Raw genomic sequence first — 13,105 nt, forward strand, 5'->3', positions numbered from 1 at the left:
AAATGGCACCAACGAGGCCAACAAATCCAAGGAATTTCCTCTTCCCACACCAATCTGGGCATTTCAAATAGATTTAAGCTCTAATTTCTATGATCCACCTGCAGATAAAAAAAGGGGTTCTCATCTCCCAACAACATTCCCAGATTTTCCCACTTTTTTGAGGAAAGATCCCCCCAAATCCCGAGTTCATTCCCAGAAAAAAGCCCTAAACAGACCAGGAAATATTTCCAGAGACTGAAAACAAAATCCCAGAGCAGAAAATCCTCCACGGCCATTCCAAGATTTCCCCAAGACATCTCTGATATTGTTGGGATTTTTGGAAAAAATCCCAGGAATTCTGAGATTCAGGATGAAATTTCCACAGAAAGCAGCAAGGAATAATTAAAAGCTCATTTCCCTGCAGATGATGGGATGTGGTGAGGAACATCACTGACCTCCTTTGCCAAGGTAAGGAAATGCCCCCCGGAAATGAGGAGCAGGAAGGATGTTCAATCAGAATAATTGATCCTCCTCATTAGCCCAAAAAACCCCAAAAACCTGATGGGATTTATATGGAAATTATCCATGTGTTGGACTAGGTGATGTCCATTCTGTGATTTAAATAATTTTAATTATCAGTATGATTTATATGGAAATTATCCATGTGTTGGACTAGGTGATGTCCATTCTGTGATTTAAATAATTTTAATTATCAGTATGATTTATATGGAAATTATCCATGTGTTGGACTAGGTGATGTCCATTTTGTGATTTAAATAATTCTAATTATCGGTATGAAAGTTAAACCTCTGTTTTTAAGTGTTTTTTCCTTCAGGTTTTTTATTTTTTTACACCACACGGGAAGCCAGCTCATTTTTCTTTTTTTTTTTTTTTTTTCCTATTCTGAGCTTGCAGCACATTCCTTCAGTTCTTACCTCCCGGAATTTGAAATTATCTAAGAAATAAAACTCCAATTTCTCAGGGTATTATCACAAGGTGTGGAACAGCATTGAAAAAACAAAATTAAAAAAATAAAAAAATATTATTATTATTATTAATAATAATAATAATAATAATTTTTCTCCAAAACATCATCTCCTTCTGAATTTCTTTGTTATCCTTAATTTTCCGTGCAAATCTCATCCCCTTTATCATCCCAACTTCCCTTATCTACCCCTCAATTAATCCCCATTTATCCAGCCCTCAATTAATTCCCATTTGATCAATCCCCCTAATTAATTCCCATTTAATTAATTCCCAACAGGGAATTCCCTCCCAGGGAGGACGAGCTGGCTCTGGGTGAGGCCAGAATTCCCGAGGAAGGTTTGGGGGAACCCAAAATTATCCCCAATTTGGGTTTGATTTTGTTTTTAAGGCTGGTTTTAATTTGCTGCCCGTCACCACCATCTGGAGAACAATGTGGGTACTACAGGAGTAGAAATTGAGTAGATTTATCCCAATTCCAGGAGGGTTTTCAGGTGGATGTGGGAATAGGATCAATCCTTTCATGTTTTCCTTAAAGATTCTCATCTTCAGGCTCCCCCAATAAAATTATTTCATAAGAAAAAAAGCCATAAATAAGGCAGGAAATCTGTATTTTAATAAAGTACTTATTAAGATATCTGAAATATTTACCAGCCTCTCTAACCCCTAAAAAACATTCCAATTACATTCCAATATTTATTATTAAAGCAGATCAACTCCTCAAGGGATTCTTAAAGCCTTGACTTCCTCACGATTTGGGATTCACCATAAATCCCTTTTTTTTTTTGTTTCAACATCAAATTTTGCTGCAAACCTTTCAAAATATCCAAATATTCCCCACACACCTGAGGGGAACGTGGAGAAATGGTGGAAATGAGTGGCCAGATGCCAAATCTAACCCAGGAGATGATAAGGAGTGAAAAAAAAAGGGGAAAAAAACCTCTTTTGGATGCTCCAAGTGTAGCTACAAATTTATTCTTCACACCCTCACTCTTCCCTCCTGCCTGGATTTCTTATCACAAAGCTGGAGTTGGAAAAATATGGAGCAGGATTGGGGAAACATTTGAACAACTTGGATGGAAATTGGGACAAAAATTGTGGAAAAGAAGCTTGGAAGGTTCCTCAGCTCAGACTGTCACCTGGAGATCTCTATCCCATATCCCATAAAAGCTGTTTTGTGGGAATATTCTATTCCTTTTCCACACTAAATATAATTACACCACAGCTGGTTTGTGTTACTGCTTTGGGATCTGCCTGCCTTGGTGTTTTGGCTGCCTCCAGAAACATCTTCCCTGTTTTATATTCTATTTTTGCCTTCAAATCATCAATTCATTTGGGGTTTGGATCACTAATAAGCACTGAGCTTGCAGCTGTTGGATTTCATGATTTTCTCCAACCTTAACATTCCATGATTCCATGGCTGTGTTTCCTGAGAGGGTGGGAGGAATTCCATAGGGAAGAACTGCCTGGAATGGGGTAGAGCTCAATGCTAACCTGGTCCAGAACCCCTCAATGCCTGAAATTTCAATTAAAAATGGGAATTTTAAGCCTAATTTTTGTAGGATCAGATGATATAAGTGGTCAGGGAGGTGAGGATTAGGACTGAAATAAAATATGGGAATTTTAAGCCCAGTTTTTGTAGGATCAGATGATATAAGTGGTCAGGGAGGTGAGGATTAGGACTGAAATAAAATATGGGAATTTTAAGCCCAGTTTTTGTAGGATCAGATGAAATAAGTGGTCTGGGAAGTGAGGATTAGGACTGAAATTAAAAAAAATAGGAATTTTAAGCCCAGTTTTTGTAGGATCAGCCAATGTAACTGGATAGAGAGGTAAGGATTAGGACTGCAACAGAAAATGGAATTTTAACCCAGTTTTTGCAGGATCAGCCAATGTCAGTGGTCAATAAAAAATGGGAATTTTAAGCCCAGTTTTTCCATGATCAGCTGATGTAAGTGGTCAGGGAGGTGAGGACTAAAACTGAAATAAAAAATGGGAACGTTGAGCCCAGTTTTTGTAGGATCAGCCAATGTAACTGGATAGGGAATGAGGATTAGAAATGAAATAAAAAATGGGAACGTTGAGCCCAGTTTTTATAGGATCAGCCAATGTAAGTAGATAGTGAGTGAGGCTTAGGACTGCAATAGAAAATGAGAATTTTAAGCCCAGTTTTTGTAGGATCAGCTGATGTAAGTGCTCAGGGAGGTGAGGAGGATGCAGAAAGAGGAGCTGGGACAGAGCTCCATCCCAGTCACACCAGCAACTCCCAGTTCCAATGGAAAACTGGGAATTTTAGGGCACTACAGAAACAGCAACAACCCGAGCAGCGCTGTCAGGGCTCCTGAGAGCGGCACCAAAATCCATCCACGGATCCCGCTGGGCTGGGAAAGAGGAGCAGCGATGCCCTCTTGTGTTCCAAGGGATAAATCCAGGATAAACCCACAGCAATTCCCTTTATTTCTCCCAAACCATGGACAGAGGCACATTCCAAGCTCAGAGCGAGTCCATCCTTCCAAGCCCAACCTATGGAATGCAAATTCCTGCCCTCACAAAAGGGAATGTTCACACAGTGCCCACAAAGGTGAACCAACCCTTTTATCACCCAAATTCCCAACCCATTAAACTGAGGGAATTCATTTGGTTGCATTTATCCCAGCAGTGAAACACCTGGATAAAAGCTCCTGCAGTTCCTCTGTCTCAGCTATTCCAGGGCAGTTTAGAAATCCTATTTTCAGCAGGAAAACTCTTTCCAAAGGACTTGAACAAATGGATTTGGGGATGTCCTCTAGAGCTGTTCAAATGGGAAGTGCTGAGCTGGACAGAAACCCAGATTCCAGCTTGGAATAATGATGGGAACACGAAGCAGCGAACGGAGCCAAGAGAGGAAAGTTCAGAATCTAAAACCAACCCTAAACTCAAGCGTGAGCACAGAATTTAAGGTGCAGTTAATATAATCTCAGTATTCCCATGAAAAGCAGGACACCCACCCTGATTTTGCCACAAAATCCAGTTCCAGCACAGAACACCCAAAGCTTTGTCTTTCTCTCTCCCTCTGGATTAATTCCCTTGTTTTGGCACTTGACACCAGTTCCAATTCTGGATCTCACCTCGAGCAATCCCCTTGCAATCAGCTCTCTGATGGTTTCTTTGGGATTTATCTCGAGTTTATGGGATCCTCTGCAGTTGTACAAATGCAGAGAGGGCTGAGATTAACAGGAACCCAGATTCCAGCTTGGAATAATGATGGGAACATGAAGCAGCAAATGGAGCCAAGAGAGGAAAGTTCAGAATCTAAAACCAACCCTAAACTCAAGTGTGAGCACAGAATTTAAGGTGCAATTAATACAATCTCAGTATTCCCATGAAAAGCAGGACACCCACCCTGATTTTGGCACAAAATCCAGTTCCAGCACAGAACACCCAAAGCTTTGTCTTTCTCTCTCCCTCTGGATTAATTCCCTTGTTTTGGCACTTGACACCAGTTTCCATTCTGGATCTCACCTCGAGCAATCCCCTTGCAATCAGCTCTCTGATGGTTTCTTTGGAATTTAGCTCGAGTTTATGGGATCCTCTGCAGTTGTACAAATGCAGAAAGGGCTGAGTTTAACAGAAACCCAGATTCCAGTTTGGGAGAATGATGGGAACATGAACCAGCAAATGCAGCTGAGAGTGGAACATTCATAAACCAGAGCCTCAAACTGACTCTAAACCCAAAATTGAGAGCACAGAATTTAAGGTCACCTCAATATTTCTATGACAAGCAGGACACACATCCTTATTTTGCCATAAAATCCAAATCCAGCACAGGAAAACTCTCCTCTCCCTCTGGATTAATTCCCTTGTTTGGGCACTTCACCCCAGTTCCAAGTTTGGGATTCACCTCAGAGCAATCACCTTGTATTCTGATTTTTTTCTTGGGGATTTATCTCAAGGTTAACTTTAGATCCCAATGGGGTTTTTCCAAGCCTTTTTCCCCACAAAGAGAGTCAAAGCCTTTTCCTCAATCCCCTGTGGGAGATTTTACACCATCCTGAACTCACCTGGGTGCAAAGTTAGGAAAACAAATCCTCTGGTTTTAACAAAGGTTTTTAACAAAGTAAAATTTAAAAAACCCCATAAAAATAATTTGTTTTATAATCTTATATCCATGATACAACAACTGATAGAGGTTGATTAACCAGATATATATACATATGATAATTAGATGTGTGTTTATAACAAAAAAGAAGGGAAAAAAGCCAACTTAAACCCAGAAAACCAACAAGTGAATTAATTAATTACTAAAAGCAGAATTAAAGGCAAATCAGAATTTTCAGGAGAGGAAATACTTAAATTTTACCTTTTAAACAAAACAAGATTTCAAAAAGACATAAAAATTACTTGTTTTACAAACTTATATCCTTGATACAACAACCGATAGAAGTCGATTAATCGGAAACACATATACATATATATATATATATATATATATATGTGTGTGTGTGTGATAATTAGATGTGTGTTTTTAATAAAAATAGAAAGAGAAAAAAGCCAATTTGAAACCAGAAAGTGACTGAATGAATTAGTAAAAGCAGAAAACTACAGGAGACTCACCAGTCGTGGTAGGTGGTGATGGCGATGCTGGGGGGTGGCAGCAGGGGCAGCGTGGTGGGTCTGCAGACAATGTCCCTGTCGGGGGTCCTGCTGTCCCTGTCGGGGGTCCTGCTGTCCCTGTCGGGGGTCCTGGCCCTCTCAGTCTGTCTCTGGGCCAGCGGGGGCAGCTGCAGGTTCCCCGAGCAGCAGCGGCGGCCCCTCCACAGGTCAATGGCCAGGGCGTGGCTGGAGGTGCTGTAGGATTTGCTGAGCCCGCATTCCAGGTAATCCAGGGAGTTCTGCAAACAGAGAGGCCGCTCAAATCCCCACGGGCCACAAACAAAGGATTTGTTGATAAGGAAGATAAATCACACTCGGTTCTCCAGCCAGAAATATCCCACAACTCCAGGACTCAATTCTACAAAGGATTTCCTCCATGAGGATAAACCACACTTGGTTCTCCAGCCACAACTATCCCACAACTCCAGAACCAAGTTCTACAAACAAATTATTTCCTCCATGAGGGTAAAACACAATTCTCCAGCCAGAACTAACCCAGGAGAACTCCACAACTCCAGAACAAAGTTCTGCAAACAAATTATTTCCTCCATAAGGATAAAACACAATTCTCCAGCCAGAACTATCCTAGCAGAATTCCACAACTCCAGAACTCAATTCCACAAAGGATTTCCTCCAAAAAGATAAAACACAATTCTCCAGACAGAAATATCCCAAGAGAAGAGAACTCCACAACTCCACAACTAAATTCTGCAAATAAATTATTTCCACCTTGAAGGTAAAAGCCAGAACTATCCCAGGAGAATTCCATAACTCCAGAACTAAATTCTGCAAAAAAAAAAAATTATTTCCCCCATGAGGGTAAAACACACTCGATTCTCCAGCCAGAATTATCCCACAAGTCCAAAATTCAATTCTACAAAAAAGGATTCTACAAAAAAAATCTACAAACAAAGGATTTCCTCCACGAGGATAAAACACGTTTGATTCTCCAGCCAAAACTATCCCAGGAGAATTCCACAACTCCAGAACAAAATTCTGCAAACAAATTATTTCCTCCATGAAATAATGGTAAACCACACTTGATTCTCCAGCCACAACCATCCCACAACTCCAGAACTCAATTCTACAAACAAATTATTTCCTCCATAAGGATAAAACACAATTCTCCAGACAGAAATATCCCAAGAGAAGAGAACTCCACAACTCCACAACTAAATTCTGCAAAAAATTTTATTTCCCCCATGAGGGTAAAACACACTTGATTCTCCAGCCAGAATTATCCCACAACTCCAAAATTCAATTCTACAAACAAAGGATTCTACAAAAAAAAAAAAAAAAAAAAATCTACAAACAAAGGATTTCCTCCATGAGGATAAAACACATTTGATTCTCCAGCCAAAACTATCCCAGGAGAATTCCACAACTCCAGAATTAAATTCTGCAAACAAATTATTTCCTCCACAACAATAAACCACACTCGATTCTCCAGCCAGAATTATCCCAAGAGAAGAGAACTCCACAAGTCCAGAACTAAATTCTGCAGACAAATTATTTCCTCCATGAGGGTAAAACACAATTCTCCAGCCAGAACTATCTCAGGAGAATTTATTTTCCACTCCTTTCCTACACATTCCAAGTGATTTCTCATTTTTTTGGGAGCCCTAAGACAAACCAGCCAATGAAAGCTTCAGGCCATTATTCCAAACAGAGACAATTCCCCAGGGAATGGGAGCTGGAGTTTAATTATTAGGGAATTATGAGGATTATTAGGGAATTATGAGGATTATTAGGTTAATACTGAAATAAAAAAATGCATCGTGACAGCAGGTGTTGAGCTGTTGAAACACTGAGATATTTATACATTTAAAAAGTGAGATCCAGAGCAAATATTCCATAAATCCCAGCAACATTCCCTGCTCCTCCCTGCCCAACTACACTGCAAAAAAAAAAAAAAATGGATAAAACTCGTCCAAACCTTTCCCAGGGGTTGTGTTGTTCATTTTTTCATGTGCTGCTCCTATTTTCTGCTCATTATTTAAAAATCCTCCAAGATTTTCCATCAGCAATCAAAGCCAAAAAAGTTTATATTTACCAAAGATAAAATCAACTTTTTTAGGTCGTTTTTACAAGGTGAAAAAAAGGAAAAGGAAAGAAAAGTGAGGAAAAATAAACCTTCAGCAGGAACTCACCTCGTCTGCAGTCACTGTCATGACACTTCTGCTTTTCTTCATTATTGAGATTCAAGTGCAGCCCAGGATAAAAAAAATTCTGGTAAATGGAATTTCTTCAGAGGGGCAACCTGGAAGAAAAAAAAATTGTTATATATTTTAATTTATAAAGACATATAAACTATATATTTATATTTAAATGTATTGTATAGAATTATGTAGATAAATATATAAATTATATATAATTATATATTGCTTATATATAAAAATTCCATGTAGATGTATGAATATGTATGAATTATTTAGATATAATTATATATAATAGATTATATAATTAGGTATATAATTATATAATTATTATATATAATTATATAATTATTTATATATAAATATATAATTACATATATAGTTATATATAAATTCTATGTTTATATATTCTAACGTAGAATTAATGTTATATATTATGTTACTAATATTTATTGTATTGAATATATTATTAATAAAAAAACTATTATTAATATGAGCAATATATAATATATTGGTACATATTATATTATATTATATTATATTATATTATATTATATTATATTATATTTTAATTACTTATATGCTGATCAGGATTATTATATAAATAATATTGATGGTCATCAAGATCAGAAAAAGATTTTTAGGATCAATTTTAACCAGCAGCACCTCCAAATTCTCCACTCAACCTCAATCCACACATTCTCTGGGGAAAAAAATCCAAAGGAATGAGAGTTTAAGAATATTTCCCGAATTTTATTATATGCAGAGAGTTCCTCTCCAGCACCCAAAGCATCAAATTCTCTAAAATTCTCCCAAATTTGCCAAAAAAAGCTCCATATCCCAGAGGATTGGTTGAGTTTTGGATCAGGGAATGCTGAACAAAAGCAAAACTTTGCTTGTATTAATAAATTGTAAAGAAAAATCAGTTCTGAAGGTGGGTCTGATCCATTTTCCTGGACTATATCCCACGTGGAATATCAATTTTCTTTTCACACCAAACTTCCACCTGAAGATTCTCGTGTTCCACGACCTTGTGTTTGAAAACTGGTAGGAAAACACTCCAGCAATTCCAGAGGGATCCAGCCAGGGAGTGAATTAAAGGGTTCCCACCAAGCAGCTGCCAGGGAGGATAAAACCCCATGGATGAAACCCCATGGATAAAACCCCATGGATAAACCCCATGGATAAAATCCCATGGATAAACCCCATGGATAAAACCCCATGGATAAACCCCATGGATAAAACCCCATGGATAAAACCCCATGGATAAACCCCATGGATAAAACCCCATGGATAAAACCCCATGGATAAAACCCCATGGATAAAATCCCGTGGATAAAATCCCATGGATAAAATCTCATGGATAAAACCCCATGGATAAAATCCCATGGATAAAACCCCATGGATGAAATCCCATGGATGAAATCCCATGGATGAAACCCCATGGATAAAACCCCATGGATAAAATCCCGTGGATAAAATCCCATGGATAAAACCCTATGGATAAAACCCCATGGATGAAACCCCATGGATAAAACCCCATGGATAAAACCCCATGGATAAAATCCCATGGATAAAACCCCATGGATAAAATCCCGTGGATAAAACCCCATGGATGAAACCCGATGGATGAAATCCCATGGATGAAATCCCATGGATAGAACCCCATGGATGAAACCCCATGGATGAAATCCCATGGATAAACCCCATGGATGAAATCCCATGGATGAAATCCCATGGATGAAACCCCATAGATGAAATCCCATGGATAAAATCCCATGGATAAAACCCCATGGATGAAACCCCATGGATGAAATCCCATGGATAAAATCCCGTGGATAAAACCCCATGGATAAAACCCCATGGATGAAATCCCATGGATGAAATCCCATGGATAGAACCCCATGGATGAAACCCCATGGATGAAATTCCATGGATAAAACCCATGGATAAAACCCCATGGATAAAACCCCATGGATGAAATCCCATGGATAAAACCCCATGGATAAAACCCCATGGATTCACTGCTTTTCCTGATTTTCCTCCACACTGGTTTAAAAAATTTCACACTGCAGTGTGAAATCCCCTATTTATAGAAATTCCCAAAACACATCCTCAAGTTGGGGAAGGTTTGGAATATGAGACCCACATTCCATCCCGTGTTTTTTCCACACATTTGGGGTTCTCCACGAGCAGGATAAAAGCTCCAGGGGGATGTGAGGAGCAGACTGATGCCCTAAAGATCCCCCTCTCCCACAAAACACAGCCAAGGCTGGCTCAGAATCCCATTTCCCCATTCCCTGGATGAACAGCAGTTGGGGAAGCAGAGCTGTTTATCCTTTCAGCCTCCAAATCCAATTCCTCCCACTTTTCACGGAGGCAGGACACAAAAACAGAGTGAAAAACCAAAATAAATCCCAGTGAAATTCCAGTAACAGTCCCACACCTGCTTCTTCCTCACCTCCACCACGTTCCTGGAGCAGGATTTTCCCTGCCAGCAAAATGCTGATCCTGAAAATGCTCCGAGATAAACCCCAGGCAACCTGAATTGTGAATTATTGTAGAAGCTTTTCTAAGGAAAGAGATGGAGGAGATTGTCTGATCCCACAGGGAATTGCATCATTCGTGAGCTGGAATTCAAATCGGATTCTCCTTAAAATCCAGGAGAACTTCACAGGGAGAGGCACCGACTCAGACAGGGTGACAGCCACCAAAAAAAAAAAAGTGACAATCTCAGGTCTGGCTCTCCCAGGAGGAACAGATGGGCTCCTGCTTCACATGAAATCATGGAATGCTTTGGGTTGGAAGGGAGATTTAAACTCAGCCCATCCATGGCAGAGACACATCCCACTGTCCCAGGGTGATCCAGCCTGGCCTGGGACAATTCCAGGGATGCAGGGGCAATGAGGAGGGAGGGAAAGGCTGCAACATTTCCAGACAGAGTCACTCCAACACCTCCCGGGGCTACTTATTCCAATTCCACCCTTCCAGGGAAAATTTGTTTTCCAATATCCAGCCTGACCCTCCTGTGAGGCTGTTCCTTCTCTTCCTGTCCCCATTCCTTGGAATAAGATCCCAAATTCCCCCAGGGAGTTGTGGGGTGAAAAGGTCTCCCCTGAGCCTCCTTTTCTCCAGGCTGAGCCCCTTCCCAGCTCCCTCAGCCCCTCCTGGGGCTCCAGACCCTTCCCCAGCTCCCTCAGCCCCTCCTGGGGCTCCAGACCCTTCCCCAGCTCCCTCAGCCCCTCCTGGGGCTCCAGACCCTTCCCCAGCTCCCTCAGCCCCTCCTGGGGCTCCAGACCCTTCCCCAGCTCCCTCAGCCCCTCCTGGGGCTCCAGACCCTTCCCCAGCTCCCTCAGCCCCTCCTGGGGCTCCAGACCCTTCCCCAGCTCCCTCAGCTGCTCCAGCCCTCCCTGGACACTTCCCTAAGAATTTCCCCCTTTTTTATTATTTACTTGCTGAGGAAAATGTTGTTCTTTTCTGTGACCTTTTCCCGTTTCTTGTGAGCAGCGACAGCTCAAGTGCTCTGTGGAGCTTCTGGCAGCTCTGAGAAATTCCCTCCTCCTCAGAGAACCCAAGCTGTTCTCATCTCCAGCAAAAAAAAAAAAAAAAAAAGCAGGGAAGATTTCAGAGCACTCTACAAAATACAAGCAAGAGCATCTATCAGCACCAAGGGCTGGTACTGGGGAAAAGTGACCGAGAAAAGGGATTTCATGGAATGGTTTGGGTTGGGAGGAACCTTAAGGCTGCCCAGCTCATCCAGTGTGAAATCCACTATTTCCTAAATTCCTAAAACACATCTTCATTCCTAAATTCATCCTCAAATTCGTAAAACACATCTTCACTGGGATTTCCAGCCTCTGGATTCCTTCCAGCAGCTCCACATCCCTCCTCTGCTGGATTCCATGAGCTGGATTTGCCCTTGGAGCTGTCACAGCCTTTATTTCCTGTCACTGGAATTCTTATCTTAAATAGCTTTGCTAATTGTGACCACCAGTATCATCCAGCTGGAGAAGGGATTACTCCATTTTGGCCTCTCTCAATGTTCTGCAGAAGGAATTTTCCCACTTTGGCCTCTCCTGAAGCTCTGGAGAAGAGATTCCTCCACTTTGGCTCCTTCCAGGGCTCTGGAGAAGGATTTCCTCTGGTTTGGTCTCTCCCAAGGTTCTGGAGAATGAATTCCTCTCATTTGGCATCTCCTGAAGCTCTAGAGAAGGAATTTTCCCACTTTCAGCTCTCCCAAGGCTCTGGAGAAAGAATTTTCCCATTTTGGCCTCTCCCAACATTCTGGAGAAGGGATTTTTCCAGTTTGGCCTCTCCCAAGGCTCTGGAGAAGAAATTCCTCCACTTTGGCTTCTCCTGAAGCTCTGGAGAAAGATTCCTCCACTTTGGCTTCTCTCAAGGCTCTGGAGAAGGATTTCCTCTGGTTTGGTCTCTTCCAAGATTCTGGAGAATGAATTCCTCTCATTTGGCATCTCCTGAAGCTCTGCAGAAGGGATTTTCCCACTCTGGCCTCTCCCAAGGCTCTGGAGAAGAGATTCCTGTCATTTGGCATCTCCTGAAGCTCTGGAGAAGATATTTTCCCACTTTGGCCTCTCCTGAGGTTCTGCAGAAGGGATTTTCCTATTTTGGCCTCTCCCAACATTCTGGAGAAGGGATTTTCCCACTTTGGCTTCTCCTGAAGCTCTGGAGAAGAAATTCCTCCACTTTGGCCTCTCTCAAGGCTCTGTAGAAGGAATTTTCCCCCTCTGGCCTCTCCCAAGGCTGCCCTGAGCTTTGTCTTCACTTCCAGGCTGAGTTTAAACCCCAAATTTTCAGGTTTAACCCATCAGGCATTGGGACAAACTCACAAATTTATCTCCAAGAATAAATCCAACCCATTTTTCTACCAGTAAAAAAAAATAATGTTAAAGGCAGGATGATCGTTGTAGATGCTTGAGAAAATTCCAACCAAGTTGGGCCAAAAAAAAAAATACTTTAAATAATTAATTACTATTAAAACTGTGCCTCAAGTTTAATTAGGATTTTTTTTCCCAGGATAGCAGCAAAATAAGAGGATTGCAAAAATTCCTCTTCCTCTGGAGTCAATTCAAGAATTAAAGCTGGGAATACCCCAGTCAGTCTGTCCTAGAAATTCCAGGAATTCCTGGATTTCCAGCAGGTTGTCATTTCTCTTCATTTCTTTAATTTATAATTTTAAAAAAAAATCCATATTTTGCTGTCCTCAGGCCTGACGTGCTCTGCAGAATTCCCATGAAACATGATTTTTAAATTTTCATGATTTTTTGAGGGGAGAATTTTCACAAATTTTCACCCATTTTTTTTTCCCTGGAGTCTTCACTGGCCTTGTTTTTATA

The 13,105-nt window shown here is 40.9% G+C and overlaps 1 protein-coding gene across 1 annotated transcript in view; it reads right to left on the reverse strand.

Moving 5' to 3' along the window:
• The window catches only part of PDE4B (phosphodiesterase 4B), a gene marked incomplete at its 5' end in the record, with an annotated part of 162,638 nt that extends 154,851 nt beyond the window's left edge, over positions 1 to 7,787 (reverse strand). The window contains 2 exons of the mRNA XM_083867568.1: positions 5,557 to 5,834; positions 7,746 to 7,787. Coding sequence (XP_083723694.1) covers positions 5,557 to 5,834; positions 7,746 to 7,787 — 320 coding nt within the window. The remainder of the gene's footprint in view (positions 1 to 5,556; positions 5,835 to 7,745) is intronic.
• Positions 7,788 to 13,105: the final 5,318 nt, after the last annotated feature.

Source organism: Zosterops lateralis (assembly GCF_965231275.1).
Source record: "Zosterops lateralis genome assembly, chromosome: 9".
Lineage (NCBI taxonomy): Eukaryota > Metazoa > Chordata > Aves > Passeriformes > Zosteropidae > Zosterops > Zosterops lateralis.